This window comes from Acomys minous, assembly GCF_964271855.1.
Source record: "Acomys minous genome assembly, chromosome: 11".
NCBI classification, from domain to species: Eukaryota; Metazoa; Chordata; class Mammalia; order Rodentia; family Muridae; genus Acomys; species Acomys minous.
The window spans coordinates 1,419,307-1,435,272 of record NC_140492.1 but is presented as its reverse complement, the minus strand read 5'-3'; the positions used below and the strand labels follow the sequence as shown (position 1 = coordinate 1,435,272).

General features: G+C 49.1%; 1 protein-coding gene across 3 annotated transcripts in view; it reads right to left on the bottom strand.

The window, feature by feature from the left end:
• The window catches only part of DSCAM (DS cell adhesion molecule), a 580,894-nt gene extending 574,115 nt beyond the window's left edge, over nucleotides 1–6,779 (bottom strand). For all 3 annotated transcript variants that reach the window (XM_084800819.1, XM_084800820.1, XM_084800821.1), the window contains exon 1: nucleotides 6,676–6,779. In XM_084800819.1, coding sequence (XP_084656945.1) covers nucleotides 6,676–6,718 — 43 coding nt within the window. In that variant the 5' untranslated portion in view covers nucleotides 6,719–6,779. The remainder of the gene's footprint in view (nucleotides 1–6,675) is intronic.
• Nucleotides 6,780–15,966: the final 9,187 nt, after the last annotated feature.

Below are 15,966 nucleotides of genomic sequence, written 5' to 3'. Positions count from 1 at the left end.
TGCTGCAGAGACAAGGTCCAAGGTCCTCCTCATTTGAGCCCCTCCCCTAGCCCAGGGAGGACTGAATGAACCTCCAGGGTACTCTGCAGAGTCAGGCGCAGTTTCTCCACACTTCCACAGGTTAGTTGCCTTGTTTCTTCTACAGAGTCCAGTATGGCGGCAGGAACGCAGGGAAAGCCCACATTTAGCATGGAGCCAACCTCTCACGGTTTCTATATCTGTCTTTCAGGTTCTTTGCCCCTGCATTTCAAACTGGCTTTCTATAAATAGGACTGCTTGCTCACTCTTAGATCTTACTCACTGTCTTAAGAAGAAGAAGAAGAAGAAGAAGAAGAAGAAGAAGAAGAAGAAGAAGAAGAAGAAGAAGAAGAAGAAGAAGAAGGGGACTTAAACATGGATGTAGATTCATCAATATCTGCCACCCCATTGCCTGTATCTCCTCTTTCCTCATCGTACACCTACATGGCTGGATCCTCTCTCTATTAAGTGGTTTTAATATTTATATATTTACATAGTCTAAGAGAATTAATCATCCATGTTGTTCAATACAGAATAAACGCTAATCTCCAAAAATCAAGAGACGTCCACTATAAACTTTAGAACGTCACATCCTTATACATAACACTGGGACCTTAACAACAATTAAAATATAATCTTTTCATGGTACCCTAATGAGGTACCAACTTTATCAACTCTGCTGCAAAATAGGATATTGACAAGAGACCTGTAGCCATTTGAGACTTAAGAAAATGGTGGTGTGACCTTATAGGGCATGACTAAGGCCTTAAAATTCAAAGGCTTGAGTTGTATTTTTTAAAATTATTCTCAGGAGTTTCTGATATGCTTAAATGTCAAATTGCTGTTTCTAGCTAGAGTCCAGAATAGACAGGCACTATCCAAACCTTGCCAATTGAGAGCAAGGCTCCTATGCCTAAATAAAATCACTGGCTGAGGCACCAGCCCCACTGCACCCCAAGAAAGGCACCTGGGGATACAGAGGCAGGCCGTGTCACCAAGAGGAAGCATCCATGTGATTCACCTCTGTAAGACTGCACATCGCACAGTCATTTGTAGAGCACTAAATGCTTCTCCCGCCAGAGGCCACCTGCTTGTTGGACAGCAGAGGCAGGCTGAGGGAAGCTGCCCGCTGCTCACCCACTCTTTTCATAGAGCTGAATCAGAAGAAGGCAAGAGAGCAAACTGGGTGAAGAACCTAGGATGGGAAGGAGGCTAGAAAGAAGCCAGAGAGAAGGACGCAAGCCTATGTTTTCTCTCTCCCTGTCCCTGTCCCTCTCCCTCTCCCCTCCTTGTCCCTGTCCCTGTCCCTCTCCCTCACCTTCTCCCTCTCCCTCTCTCTCTCCCCCTCCCTCTCCCCCCCTCACCTTCTCTCTCCCCTCTTCCGCCTGGGCTTCCATGTGCTCTGCTTTGTGCAAAGGACACACTTGGGTATAGTGGACATCTTAGCCTGTGCATTGTAGCATCCATTGTGATTTGGTCACTTCTCAGGCAAGCTATAGATTTCCCTGAAGCCATCAGAGCAAAACCCAAGGCTTTAGGAAAGATCATGGAGGCTGAACCCAGCCTTCCGAGCATCTGGGCAGAAGCTGTCTGACCTTTGAACCAATTTCAGGGATCTTTCCTTCCCATGAGCTCTTCCTTCCTGCAGCCCAGGTGGATGATAGTGTGCTGCCTGCAGAAGGCACTCTGATGCTCCCCTCAGAATTCATAACAGCAGGATACACTACAGGGCTGCCCAGGAATCTTCCATTCTCCCTAAGCGCTTAGCTAAGGAAATACAACTTTGAATTAGCTTGTATTTTCAAAGCATTAAAGGATGTGAATACAGTTGGGATGGGGGTGGGGGTAGGGGAACAGGCAGAGGTGAGCTGAGAATTTCCGAGTCCAGGTCCTCTACACGTGAAGAGTTGAGGCAGGTCCAGAGGAACAGGTGCTGCCTGGCGTGGGGGTGGGGGTGGGAGTGCCGATCCAGGCCCCTAGAGCCTTGAAGGCACAGCTGCGGGAGATTGACAGACTGCGGCCATGCTGGGCGCCCCTGTCACTAGCAGCAGAGGAGAGGCCCGCAGCTTTCCGGAATGACATTGGAAGGTCAGCCAGTCAGGCAAGGAGCTGCCCCCTTCCAACACGCACAGGCCACCCCTGGACTCCCTCGCAGGTGTGCAAGGGAGGACACTGATGCACTTCCCTGTTGATCGGTGGCCTCCAGAAACCTCCCTTCCCTACGTGCATCTTCTGGGATTGGAGACATTGTTACAAGCCTCACCCTCCTTTGCACAAATGGAAACAAAGGCTTCAGATCGCCTCTGACCCGCCAAGCCCTGAACATAATCGCCGTGTGTAAACCCCCACCTCCCCAGCCATAGAGTCTCCGCAGAATGAACTTGAGGGACACTGGGGAGGCTGCTTCTCAGGAAAGCCCTGGACGAGTGTGTGGAGGGAGGCGGAGGTTGGCCTGCTCTGTAGAGAGCTTGCTGCAGGAGTCTGGTGAGGTTTGCCGCCCACTAGTGTCCTATGGTGGGGACACAATTGACATGCAGGTAGCAGCAGCCCAGTGTCTCCCAGGCCGACAGTGCCTGCCCTCTAGGCTCAGCATGTACCCAAGTGCCATGGCCAAGAAAATGCCCATTACATACATGGGTAGCCCCAGGGCACCTACCTAGCTTAGGTGAACTTCACTAAAAATCAAGGAGAATGGGAGTGTTCATTCTAAAAACATCCCCAGTGCCCTACCTATTGCCACCTTAATTTTTGCTTAGCCACATTCATAATCAAGATTTTGTAAATGCAGGAAATGGGGGCACCCATTGCTTTATTTTAAAACAAACAAACAAACAAAATGCACTCCCATTTCCCACAGTGCCCATAGATGATAAGCCGGCCCCTCCCCCTCTACGTTAAGTTTCCATGGCACTGAGCTGACTCCTGCTCAGCCTTGGGGATTTTTTTTTGGGGGGGGGCAAAATTCTGTTCCCCAGCAGCACACTGTACGATGGAGGGTGTGCCCTGTGATTTGCCGATTCTGCCAGGCAGCAGGGAACCCTTGGTGACACCCAAGTGGCAAGGAGAAGAGTGAAGGAAAGGAGGCCAATTGGCTGGCATTTATTAAAGGTCTGCCTGGCATTTTGTTTGCCTACAGAGGGCATCTTGTAGGGGCGTGCAGCTTCTGTGCAAAGGCCTGGGAATTTTAGATGAACCCCGAAATTACCAGAAATAATCTCACCCTGCTGTATAAATATGGGGGAGAAAGAACATTTTTTTGCATATGTATTTCAATGAAAACTAACATTTAAAATATCACCTTGGAGGCCTTCAAGATGCACCAGTATTTAAAAAAAAAAAAACCTGCTTCCATGGTTGACTAAAATATCAGGTGTCAGGTCTGTAATGCCCTGTCATGTGATCTTCAGAGTCCCAAAGGTGCTTCACACTCAGTGTGTCCTTCATCATAAGCTTGTCTTGCCACTGTCACGCCACCCTCTTTCCACAGCCAACTAGGCTCAGGGAGCCTGAGAGCACAGTACAGTGAAGCTCAAAACCTCATGGCCGAAGAAAAGCCAATGTCAAGGGTGCGTGTGTGCGTGTGTGCATGTGTGTGTGTGTGAAACCAGCTGCAGAGATGCAGCCATATAAATCTGCATGCTGCACCCCCCCCCCCATTTTGTATGTTTGGAGCCCACCTCTACTCTCGTGAGGAACATTACACTAGAAAGCACTCGCTGGGTTTAAATCCAGAGACCCTGTGCAGAGAGCCGGCACAGCGGCGGCAGGCGTTCATGCTGAGAACACATGCAGCCGCACGTATCTGCAGACACATGTGCCCCTAAAGGTCTCCTGGGAGTATCTCCAGGGTATTAGAGGTCCCTTCGGCTGCCACACGGGCTCCCTGCACCTCCTCAGGTGAGGTCACTCACAAGCTTTTAACCCATACAGGGACTGGTCTCTTGCTTCTGGTCTTTACCCCAAATATCCTCTGCAGTCTGTCCAGCAGCAAGGCTTTGAGAAACAAATGTACCCCCCCCCATTACATGCTTTCTACTGTTCAGATGAAGACAGACTGTCTAAAACACAGACCTGCTTCGTACCCCTCCCCCGAATATACAACTGCATAATCTTTTATAAATGAAAAAGAAAAATGACTATAATAAGCATTTTAGTGTCTGAGGCCTAGCAATATTCACTTTGGGTCTTACCACACATTTGGGTATTTTTCAAAATGAGGATAGGCCGAAATATTGCAATTGCTGATCAGAAAATTAAAAAAAAAAAAGACTCCATCATATAGATGGGTAGTGTTTAGTTTCATATTTTTGAAATGTAGTTTTATCAAAGGAAGCATTTTAAACCAAGCTCTTATTTTACCATGGCTGTATATTTTATGATATTTTACATAGTATCTCTTGAACATATCATCCCCAGAAACTACACACACACATACATATACATACACACACATATAAACACACGCAAGCCTACACACACACACACACACACACACACACACACACACACACACGCCTCTGGACTCAGGCTTTGCCCTCACGCTTGTTCACATAAAGAAAGGGCCATTTTTACATAAGGTGGCTCCCTGGCCATCCGCTGAGGGGGTCAGAGCAACTTGCCTGTGCATTTTACTGCAACAATAACTGGTTCTCGCAACAGATGTTAAAAGTCTTGCAAATAATTCTTGCATGACTCTACCCAGGTGCACATGAGCAATCTTTGCATATATTTTCCATATGGTAGAATTCACTCAATTTGAACACTGCACAGAATTCTTTATATCGTTATATTTTAGTTATGAAATGCTGATTTTTAAAAAAAATCGTAGACATTTATAGACATCTCTGTATCAGAGACTATTATAATTTCTTCTGTACCATGCTCACCATATATATCTCACACTGAAAAAATTAGATGCTAGTTGGCTGCCAACCGGAATAGCTTGGCTCGCCATCCTGAATCACCTATTTCTCCCCACAGTGAAACTCCCTCTTCATCAAATAGGCCAGGCCTTTCCAAGGAGTCTGGATATGTCATATTGACAGGGAAACAGGCTGTCAAGGCGTGTTGGCTTTGGGGCACATCTGCAAACATCTGGGGCTTTTCTGTGCTCTCCCATTAGAGCGGCAAGCAGCAAGGATGGCTCTCAAGACCTGACTGCATGCTCAGAAGCACAGCTGTCCCCCCAGGTGAATCCCCAAGGAGGCAGGACAGGGCTAGTGCCCTCTGGGAAAGGGGGTGTCTTGTCAGAACTTGTTGTAATTTTCCCCCCTGGGAGGCAATCTGAAGATGAAAGCTCCTGTCACTGCTTTCAGTTATATTAAAGAGCCAAAGGACTATTTTTGTGTGAATCTGGGGGAACCTTCCTCATTTGACTCCATTTTTTTTTCTTAGTCTTTTTTTTTTTTTAAACCTGGGAAACATCATGTCCTTGCTTTGGCTGTGGGTTAGCCGCTCTCTAAATACGCAAAGAAAATGCAGCCAGTGCTTACGGCTTCCCTGGGCATCTTCCTGAAAACCCTTACAGCCTCCCCTTGGCTTCTCCTTCTTCTGTTTTCTTGTAGAGAACAGATATATTCATGCTCATTCTCTCATATTCATATATTCTCTCTCCTCTTCCTCTCTCTCTCTCCCTCCCTCCCTCCCTCTTTCCCTCCCTCCTTCCTTCCCTCCTGGGTATAATGGTTTAATTTTAACTGTCAGCAGGTTATACGTTTTATGCAGATGTTCCAAAATTTGAGATGGGGATTAAAGCCCTGGATGCTTCTCCGCGATACCAAATGGTGACAATTACCTCTCTTTGCCACATGAGAGAAAGCCATTCATACATGTAAGTTCATGTTTACGCTGTGACAGGCAGCCTAAGGTGCAGACACACTTACTAATTGGGTCTGACTCCATCAAAGGCAATAGCTTTCTAAATACCAGGAAGAAAGCATCTCAACATGCAATGCTGAGCTGAACATGGGGGCGGGGGGTGTTATGTACAACGTTCACCGATTTTACTTTTACAAGTGTACAGGTGATTTTTAAAAAATCTGTCAACATTACAGATGATGTAATGCTTAGCAGTGCATATTTTTACATACACTACTGCGAGGAACATGTAGTGTCCAGGGGACGAGGGGGATGCAGACAACCGCATCTTTCACACAACCTTCAAGGATGAACTGTAGCAGAATTAAAGCAGAAGCTTTAGAGATCAAGAGCGCAGAACCCGAAGGCTTCTGTCTTAATTGACCCCTGCACCTGCCTGCGCTGCTGCTACTACTAACGCCATGTCCTTTTTTTTTTTTTTCTGGTTGTGATACTCAGTGGTGATCATCCCCTCTCTTCTCCCCAAACCTGGCTGGCTCTGATGAGGTAGCTGTCTAGCTCTGGAGTTGGGCTCTGAGCTGGCACTTGGCTAGCTAGCTAGGTAGGCTGCTTCCAGAGATTGCAGAGCGGTGCCTCCCCGGCCTCCTCTCAGTACCGCCTAACTAACCTCTCCTAAAGCAATGCAAATATATTTTTTAAATAAATAAATAAACGCATGCATGAACATTCCAACCCGGATAGGGAAGGAAAAGGGAAAAGACTTCACCCATGCATCCAGCCCCGTACACCGCACCCACCGCCCCTTCCCAGACAGGAATCAGCGCAGACCGCAAGGCTCACCATTCGCGAAGCTCTGGAACAAGGAGAGAGCCAGTATCCACATGCCCCTGCTGCTGCCCGGCCTCCCGCGAGCCAGCGAGCCAGCGAGCGAGCCACGCGCCGGCCTCGCCCCCCGCGCTGCGCTGCGCTGCGCTCCGCCGCGCCCGGCCCGGCTCCGCTCGCCGCCCGCCACCTGCCCGGGGGCCGCCCAGCCGCCCAGCCGCGCTCCCCGCACGCTGCGCCCCCGCACACCTGCTCCGGGGCGCCGCGCCCCGCGCCGCGGACACAGCCCAGGTGCGCCGTGCGCTCGGCTCGGCTCAGCGGGCCGCGGGCAGCCAGGCGCGGGCGCACAGCCGCAGCCGCGGGCGCGAGCTCATGCCGGGCGCCCCCCGATGCGCAGCGCGGCCAGGCGGCGGCCTCCGGGGCGCCGGCCTCACCCTCCGCAGCCAGGCAGCAGGCGCGCGGCCAGGCTCATCCTGCTGCGGCGGCCTCGGGCGCCGGGTCCCCTGTGCTGCCCTTCCCTGCCTGAGCCCGGCGGGCCGCGCGCGGAGGCGAGCGGGGACCCCTCCCCTGCTCTGGCCGCTGGGGCGCTCTGCAGTCTTAAAGCAGCAGCAGAGGAGTGCGGTGGATCACGCAGTCGGCGGGACCCAGGGCTCAGAGGCTCAGAGATTCGTCCCCACACAGGCCATCATGTGTAGCTCTGTTCTTGCAGGTTGTTAATGAGATGCGGCCGGGGGCTGACCACTCCGGAAGGGTGCCAACCAGGCAGAGGTGACCGCGAGGCGTTAGCAATTTTGAGGCTATGTGCAGCAGGATTCGGAGTCCGTATTGACTCTCTGAAAAGTCTAGTCCATCTGCCTGGAGGGAAATGCTGCCTCGGAGTCCTCGGGGCTCCTGGGAAGAGCTCTCTGACTTCACTGGCTGATTTTTAATTATCTTGAATACATACTAGGATGCAAACATGAGCGATTCTAATTTTGATCTCTGAGTGGTGCATAAAAACTGATTAAAATAGCTGATTCTGTGTCTAAGTCCCAACATGCAACCCCTTTCTTGGCACTATGCAGACGGCAGACCATGCCCAAGAGGGTCTTCAAAAAGATCTTGAGGTAAAGATATTATTTCAACAAAGGCCCTTACAAAGGCGCATGTCCGTAGCCAGCACTTTACAAAATAATGACCTACAGGGTCAGAATGTGCTTCAATTTTAGGTCTAAGACTGAATGCACACAAGTAGGGCGGTGGGCTGGGAAAGCTTTGAGGGAAAGGAGGAAGGGACCATCTCATGGGAAATGGAGACAGTTTCCCAGGCATGGGGCATCTTCTGCCTGGACTACAGTGTTCTTCCGGATTAGACACCCCTAAGACAGCTCACAGAAGAGCCTAGCAAAAGCAAATGTCGAGCAGAAATAAAATGGTGCTTTACCAGGGCTGGGCACAAGATGGCCAGGCCCTATGTGTTAGGAAGGGTCAGCTGAGCCCTGACGCCGCAGCACTGGCTGCCATTGCTCTGCAGCTGTAGGCGATCACGTGCTGCCGCCCACTCAGGCTGCGCCTCCAAGCCTTGCCAGCCACACGTGGAACCCCAGTGTCCTCTGCCTTTGCATGCAGTGTTCACTCCCTGTTCCCCAAAGCTGTGGTGGCAGGCTGTGGGCCTGATTTCCGTTCCTGCACCCCGGTCCCTTTAGTCCACAGGAGTTCATGCGTTTCAACCATCTTATGGCCCAGCTGGGCCTTGGTAGCCAAGCACTCAAGACAAAACTGGGCCAGACTAGGTTAGGGTCAAACCACTGCCTCTACCTACCAGATTTAGGCATACATGCATGTCTCATAAGCTTCCCTGCCCCGGCATGCAAAGTGAAATTATCAGCATTCTAACTATAATGGTTGTGGTGCTCTGAGGCCTAGTGCCTGGTCCCTAAGGCCAGTGTGGCGGAGGTTCGGGGTTAGAGCATGGCAGCCCCTTTTGCAAAAAGGAGGAAATACCTTATTTAGCACACCATCCGCCCCCCCCCCCCCAACCTCCCAGTAAGCCAGGCGTGGTGGCACACACCTTTAATCCCAGCACGCCGGTAGGCAGAGGCAGATGGATCTCTATGAGTTTGAGGCCAGCCTGGTATACAAAAAGAGTTCCAGGACATCCAGGGCCACACAGAGAAACCCCGTCTCGGAAAACAAAACAAACAAACAAACAAGCAACAACAACAACAACAACAACCCCTATTAAAAAGTTTGTCCTTTCCTCTACAGCATCTTCTGGCCCTGCTGTTTACTGCTCCACCCTGTTGGGGCTAGTTAGCTGCTACCAAGTGACCCAGGGCCACATAAGTGGCCCGCATCTGCTGTTTGGCTTCTTTGCCTTCCGCCCATGATTGAGACTAGGGAAGCATCTCCTATCCCGGGGACCACTGTCCCAAGGTCACAAGAGATGCCCAAGTGATTGCACACCCACACTGTGAAGCTGTCCTCGGTGCCTGGTTCAGAGGTGTCCCCGAGGCTCTCACGGCTATGGGACACTATGACAGTGCCAGTCTGCAGTAGGACAGCAAGCCCCACTCTGGGCGCCTCCCAGCACACAGCCAACCTATCTCATTCAGGTGTGCACATCCAGATCTCCTCATAGACAGTGAGCAATGGCAGAAAAAAAGGCCTTCCACTGAAAAGAGCACAACCCACAGCGGCAGAGACTGATCAAGACCCAGAGACCACATAGACACATAGACGGAGATATTGTTTTCATTTCTTTTCTTTTTTCATACTTTTTTCTTGATATGATTAAAAAAAAAACAATGAAAGCAACTCAAGGGAGAAAGAGTTTATTTCGGCTCACAATTCAGCGACACAATCCGTCCTTGCTTGTGCTCAGCTCACTTTCTCCTCTTCATGGAAGCTGGGGTCCTAGCCTAGGGAATGCTGCTTCCCACAGCACTCCTACAGCACAACCCCAGAGGCCCGCTTCTCAGATGAGGATAGATGGGCAGCCCAGAGCCCTCCCCAAGAGCAGCTTGTGGAGATAGCTCAGAAAACAAGGCCTAATTGACTCAGAAGAGATGTGCTCAAGGGCACTATCACTAGAAAGCTCAAGTTGGAAAGTTTGGAGCACTCTCTCTTCTGAGGAACACTCTCAAGACTCTCAGGAGCACGGAGATACCACGCGGGGCACGGGGCCCAACCCTGTGGTTGGCTTTCAAATGCACCCTCACGGGCTTCCGTCAAAGACCTGTACGTGTTCACATCATGTGCTTCAAATACAGACACGAGTGTGGACCACTTAGCTGTGAGCCTCGTGAGATCAGAGACTCACTTCTGGTTAGCGATAAACCCCCAACACCTGCCTAACCGAGGCACTGTAATGGTTCATTTGTTTATTAGCTTGACTAGATGAGAAAATGCTTCCTAGGTTAGTAAGGCAAAGATATCATTTGACACCGAGGGTCCTGACTAATCTACAGTAAGGGCCTTCAGAAATGTTGAAGAGGATTAGGTGTGACCTGGGCGAATAAAGTAAGTCACTGTGGAGGCATGTCATGGAGGATGTATTTTACCCTAGTTTCTTCCTGTATGCCTTCTTCTCACTTCATTTTCACGTGAGAAGAATGTCCTCTGTTACATGATCTAGAAGCCGCCCAAATGTTCTGCCCAAGCATTTGGTACCATGCAACTGTGAGATGAGCCCTCTGAAACTGTGAACCCAAATACCACCCCCTCAAGTTTCATGTATCAGCCATTTTGGTCACAAACTCAGGAATGTCGTGAACATCCATGGAGTAGGATGAGAATTTCCATATAGATAGATCAGGGAGGTCACCCTATAGAACAGACACACAAACACTGGATAGTCACGATTCCAGACTCTATTGTCAAGAAGCATCTGGAGTACATGGCATTGTCATCGAGACCTCTAGGTCTGTTCAGATATACACATATAACATGGAATCAAGGAAGGGTCCATGTGCCCTGGAGATTTGACAACAGTTAAATCTACTGTTGTAAGATGCCAGGTCTGCAGAAGTCCTTTCTTCTTGATTTCTTAAAATCAGACCTGATCGGCCTCTGCCTAAAACCATCTCCTACGTATAGACCCCCTTTCCGATTTGGAGACACACATACAAAGTCAAGGGCGCTGGCACTGTGCCTACCAGGGCTGAGTTAAGTGAGAATCAAACTCGTGTGGTTTGGGATGTGCATTGTACAAGGAGCAGTATCTACTCCTGTTTTCCTTGAAGGGTCAACAAACGCCATGTTCTTATAAAGGGGGTGGTGTGCACCCTTGAAGTGCTGGGCTGGACTCAAGAAAGACTGAGAGCATTTTAAAAGCCTTATAGAAAGAGGGCTCACTGTCACACCTATGCAGTTAGCTCTGGCTAGGACAGCAAGTAGTTAACCAGTCAGGACCTTAATACATTTCCCAGGGTTCTCAAAGGAAAGGACTACAAACCAGGTGGAGCAAGACAACAGAAACACCTTGTATTATAATTGTGAGGGATGAAAGCCTACAATCAAGGTGTAGACAGGGCTAGCCTCCTGCTGCTTGTAAGGGAGAATTTTTCCTGGTTTTTGTTGGTGGCTTGTAGTGTTGGCACATTCCTAAGCTTGGAGCTTCATCGCTGCCATCTTAGGCTACATCCTGACAGCCTTATCTCTGAGTGTGTGCCACCAAGTGTCTTCTCTCCTCATAAGGACAGCCTCATGGGAAATTAGAGACTCATCCTACCACAGCATGAACTCTGTTCTTGTTAGTCTTCACTGTGAATTTGACACAAGCCTGGGGTCACCTAAGAGACAGTATTGGGGAATTGCCTAGATCAGAATTTCTCTGTAGGCATGTCTGATGGTGATTGCCATGGTTGTTCATTGCCGCAGGAGGGCCCAGCCCACGCAGGCAGCAACATCTTCAGGCAGGTGGTCCTGGGTTGTATAAGAAATCTGGGTGAGCAGAGACTGAGGGGATGGTAAACCAATGACTGGTCCAGCTTGACCCACCTCATGGGAGGGAGCCAACCTCTGTCACTATTAATGCTACTTTGCCTCACTTGCAGACAGGAGCCTAACCTAAGTCTTCATGCGGCTTCATCCAAGTGGATGAGAATTTCACATTCTCCGTGCTGAAGAGGCTTCATCCAGCAGGTGATGGAAACAGATGCAGAGATCCACAACCAAACAATAGTCCAAACTAGGGGAATTCTGTGGAAGGATGGGAGGAAGGATGGAGCGAGCCAGAGGGGTCAAGGACACCACAAGAAGACCTACAGAGTCAACTAAGCTGGGCCATCGGGGATCACAGAGACTGAAGCACCAACCAAAGAGCAAGCATGGGCTGGACCTAGGCCCCGACACATATGTAGCCGATGCGCAGCTTGGTCAACATGTGGGTCCCCTAACAATGGAAGTAGGGGCTGTCTCTGACTCTGATGCCTGCTTCTAGATTCGTCTCTCCCATAGCTGGGCTGCCTTGTTAGGCCTCAGTAGTAGAGGATGCATCCCATTCTGCTGTGGCTTGAGGTGCCAGGGTGGTTTGCCACCCCTTAGAGGCCTCCGTTTGCTGAGAAGGACAAGAGGAAATGGGGGAGAGGGCCACGAGGGTGGGGCTGACTGGGAAGAGAAGGGGGGACCCCCGCTGGGATCAGGATGTAATGTAATTAAATAAATAAAATAGAGGGGGGTGGAGGGAGAGAGAGAGGGGGAGAGAGAGAGAGGGAGAGAGAGAGAGAGAGGGAGAGAGAGAGAGAGGGAGAGAGAGAGGGAGGGAGAGAGAGAGAGTGAGAAGCTGTGTAAAACCAGTAAACTGTGTTCCTCCAGGGTTTCTGCCTTCAAGTTCCTGCCATGAACCCCTCAATGATGGACTGACCTGGAAGTATAAGCTAAAATAACCCCCCCCCCTTCCTCAACTAAGTTGCTTTTGGGCAAAGTGTTTTATTACGCAGTGGGAGAGCCACATCTAAGCTAATCACACCTGCAACCTGTGGTGACCCTACTACCAAATAAGGCTATGTTGAGGCATTGTGAAGGATTCTTGTCTGTTGATGGGTCAGACAGAAAACAATCTACTTCCTGAGACTGGGATGCCTTAAATCAGGGATCAAGTGGCCTGGGACGAAGTCCTGAAACTTACCACCCTCACTTACACCGAGTGTTCCTGGGGGCACAACCTACGATCTCAGGATTTAGAAGGCTGAGGCAGAGGGATGGCAAGTTTGGGGGTAGCCTGCACTACAAAGTGAGACTTTGCCTCAAAACAATAAACCAACAACAGCAGAAGTCACCCCTGCACAGGTGCACCCCAAGCTTAGTGCAAGATCCGGACTTCATCTCTGGTTTTGTTTCTTGCCATAGAAAATGAGGTCACAGTGCCTACTTGTTTCCTTTCAAACGACCGTTGAGGTAATTGAACGAGACATAGAAATTTCTCATTTCTGAATTTGGGGTACATATAAGGGTTATATATACATGTGAATTGATCTGTCTGCACGTACAGGGTTGGCACTTCCTACACACTTCAACTCCTTGTAAAGAATCTAAGAAGACAAGCAAGACAGACTCATTGAATCTCCTACTTTAATGGAAAATTCAGATAATAATTGCAGTGTCCTGAAATGGGCTATGTCATTTAAATTGGCACATTAATTTAGTTAAGTGTGTGTGTGTGTGTGTGTGTGTGGTGTGTTTGTGTGTGTGTAAGTAGTGCTTGGGTGCTGTGGGTCTGTGAACTGTATGTTTCTGTGTAGTGTATTTTCTTTTTTTCCCCTATTTTTAATTTATTCTTTGTGAATTTCACATCATGTACCCCAGTACCACTCATTTCTGAGTCCTTCCATATCCACCCTCTATCCTTGTAACCCCCCCTAAAAGAAAATTAAGGGAAAATATATATATATATATAAATCACTGTGGAAGCTGTGGTGTGTCATGGTGTGCCCTGTAGCTCTATTTACAAATATTCATTGCAAAGAGCCACTGTTCTGGTTCAAGACCTCTGGCTTCTGTTACACCATCAATACTAGACTTCACACGGACTCCTCTCAGATAGGCCTACTGCTGCTGAGTCATGAAGATTCTGAGGCTTTGGTTCAGCAGGACAAGCCCTGTCATGCTCTCCAATGGATCATCATCAATGACAGAACATCATCAATGGGGTAGATGTTAGGATGGACCAGTTCAGAGTCTTGGATCTGGGCCTGGGCGGTAGCTGAGTTGGTCAGCCCACAAGCTCTCCCATGTCCATGCCATCAGGGCCAGAATGACGCTGGGGTTACTTGAGCTGTGGCAAATGTTCCATCTTTTTCAACAGGGCCCTTTGGGTGCCACGTGGATGGCTGCTCAGAGGGAACATGTCCATCTCTGAATCATCTTTGTGTGGTCACTACACTCCCTTACTCCCAAGGATACGGGTACCAACACTGTCCTTCCAATGCCTGGAAGAGGAAGCCTGGGTTCAGATAGGTCCAGAACCACGCAAGCCAATGCCCACATGGTGAGGGGTGAATCACCATACTCCTGGCACAGGGCTCAGATCCTGGGTCTTTCTGACAAGCAAGGAGGAGGTAGGAGGAAGCCAGGGTGAGTGTGGGTCCATGGAGGACACCCGTGTGAACAGAAGCACCTCCAGAAGATACCAGGGCACCATCACGCTCGGCAACTTCCCCACTCCCAGCCTCACACCACAACCTGGTCTGAAAAGGCAATGCCTTTCAGTGTCAGGAAGCATCATGCCCAGAGTCCTCACCATGGCAACGGATCCCGCAGTACTCCTTACCGCCAGCCAGCAGTAGACCAACCATACTTCTGCCTTCTAATAGACACTGTTCCTTGGATGCTTCTCTGAAATACCCAGCAACCTCACCCCTCTTCCATAAGGTCGTCCGTGGGTCAACATCTGGGGAAGAGCTAGGGTGGACCTGGGGCAGAAGAACAGGGAAACAGTCCAGGGGTCAGCGGGAGGCTCCTGCATCTCCAGCCACACCCAGGCTGTATGATTTTATGTGCACTGTGGCAGAGAAGTGGAGGTTTGAATGAAAACTGTCCCCCATGGGACAGCTTTGATTTGAACATGTGACGAGCAGCCAGCAAACACAGGGACAACCATGTCACTGCTGCCACAGTTCTGTCATAGCTGTGCTTGGTAAAGCTTTATGGCTTTAAGTGAGACTAGAAGGGCAGAAGAGAGGACAAGGAGTCAGACTAGGAAAAATAGAAAAGATGGGAAGGCCGAGTGGTACAAACGTTGGCGGGAAAGAGGGAGGAAAACTGTCCTAGGATTTCTAAGTCCCAGTAGCTCAGTTTAAAGAAAAGTCGAGTCAATTAGAGATAAGGTAAAATCGGACCCGTACTCATTTAAAATGCTTAATTTAAAAGCTAGCAAAGGCTGGCAATCTAGCTCAGTGCTAGCCTCCGTGCCTAGCACACACAAGGCTCTGGGTTCAATCTTCCACACCACAATAAGCGAATGAATAAGTATTTTTAAATAACCAAGAAAACATTTAAATGACAAATGTAGTAAGAGCAAGAAATTCAGATGGTGGACTGTTCTGAAGAGCAGTTGGGGAAGAAGAAAGGAGGGAGGGTAAGAAGAGTGGAAGAGGGAAGGGAGAAAGGGATACAAGCAGGGGGAATATTTTATCATATTTAATTAGGTAAAGAAAGAAAGATAAAGAGTATATAACATGTTTTATTAAAAAAAAAAACAAATACCCCTCTCCCGACATACAGAGCGAGGAAGAGAGCTTGTAATGGACAAAAACATTGCACACTAAATATAGATATATGTTACCTGGATGGCTGAAGTGGATAAGTGGAAGAAAAAGAAATGGGAAAAAATAAATAAATGAAGAAATAAAGGGGTTTATTAAGCAAGAAGCTGTACTCACGACACAGTTTGCTTCTATGCCCATAAACTCACAGTTATCTGCATTTTCAACATTTTGTTTCCTTGATTAAAATGTCCAAAATTAAAGTAAAAAGGCAATAAAAGTAAAAATTAAGGTGTTCTGTGGAACACAGCCAGGTTTGTGTGCCACAACAGGACACTATCTGAGATCCAGGATGTCCCTGCCTCCACTTACAACTGTGCTAGTCCTCCCTGTGGGATGTGGCACCTTTAAGGAGAGGACAAAGCTACCCTCTCCCACAGCCGCATGTCTGCATCTCTCATCCCTGTCTCTCATGTCCTCCAGAGAGCCCAGAACAGCCTGGCAGGCTCACCCTGCCCTCAGTCTCCCACAGTACTGAACCTCCTCACAAAAGCTCCATGATGGGGTGTGAGTCTGTTGATGGGGGCTCTCCAGCAAAACAGCCAGTAAGATATATGGATCCAAG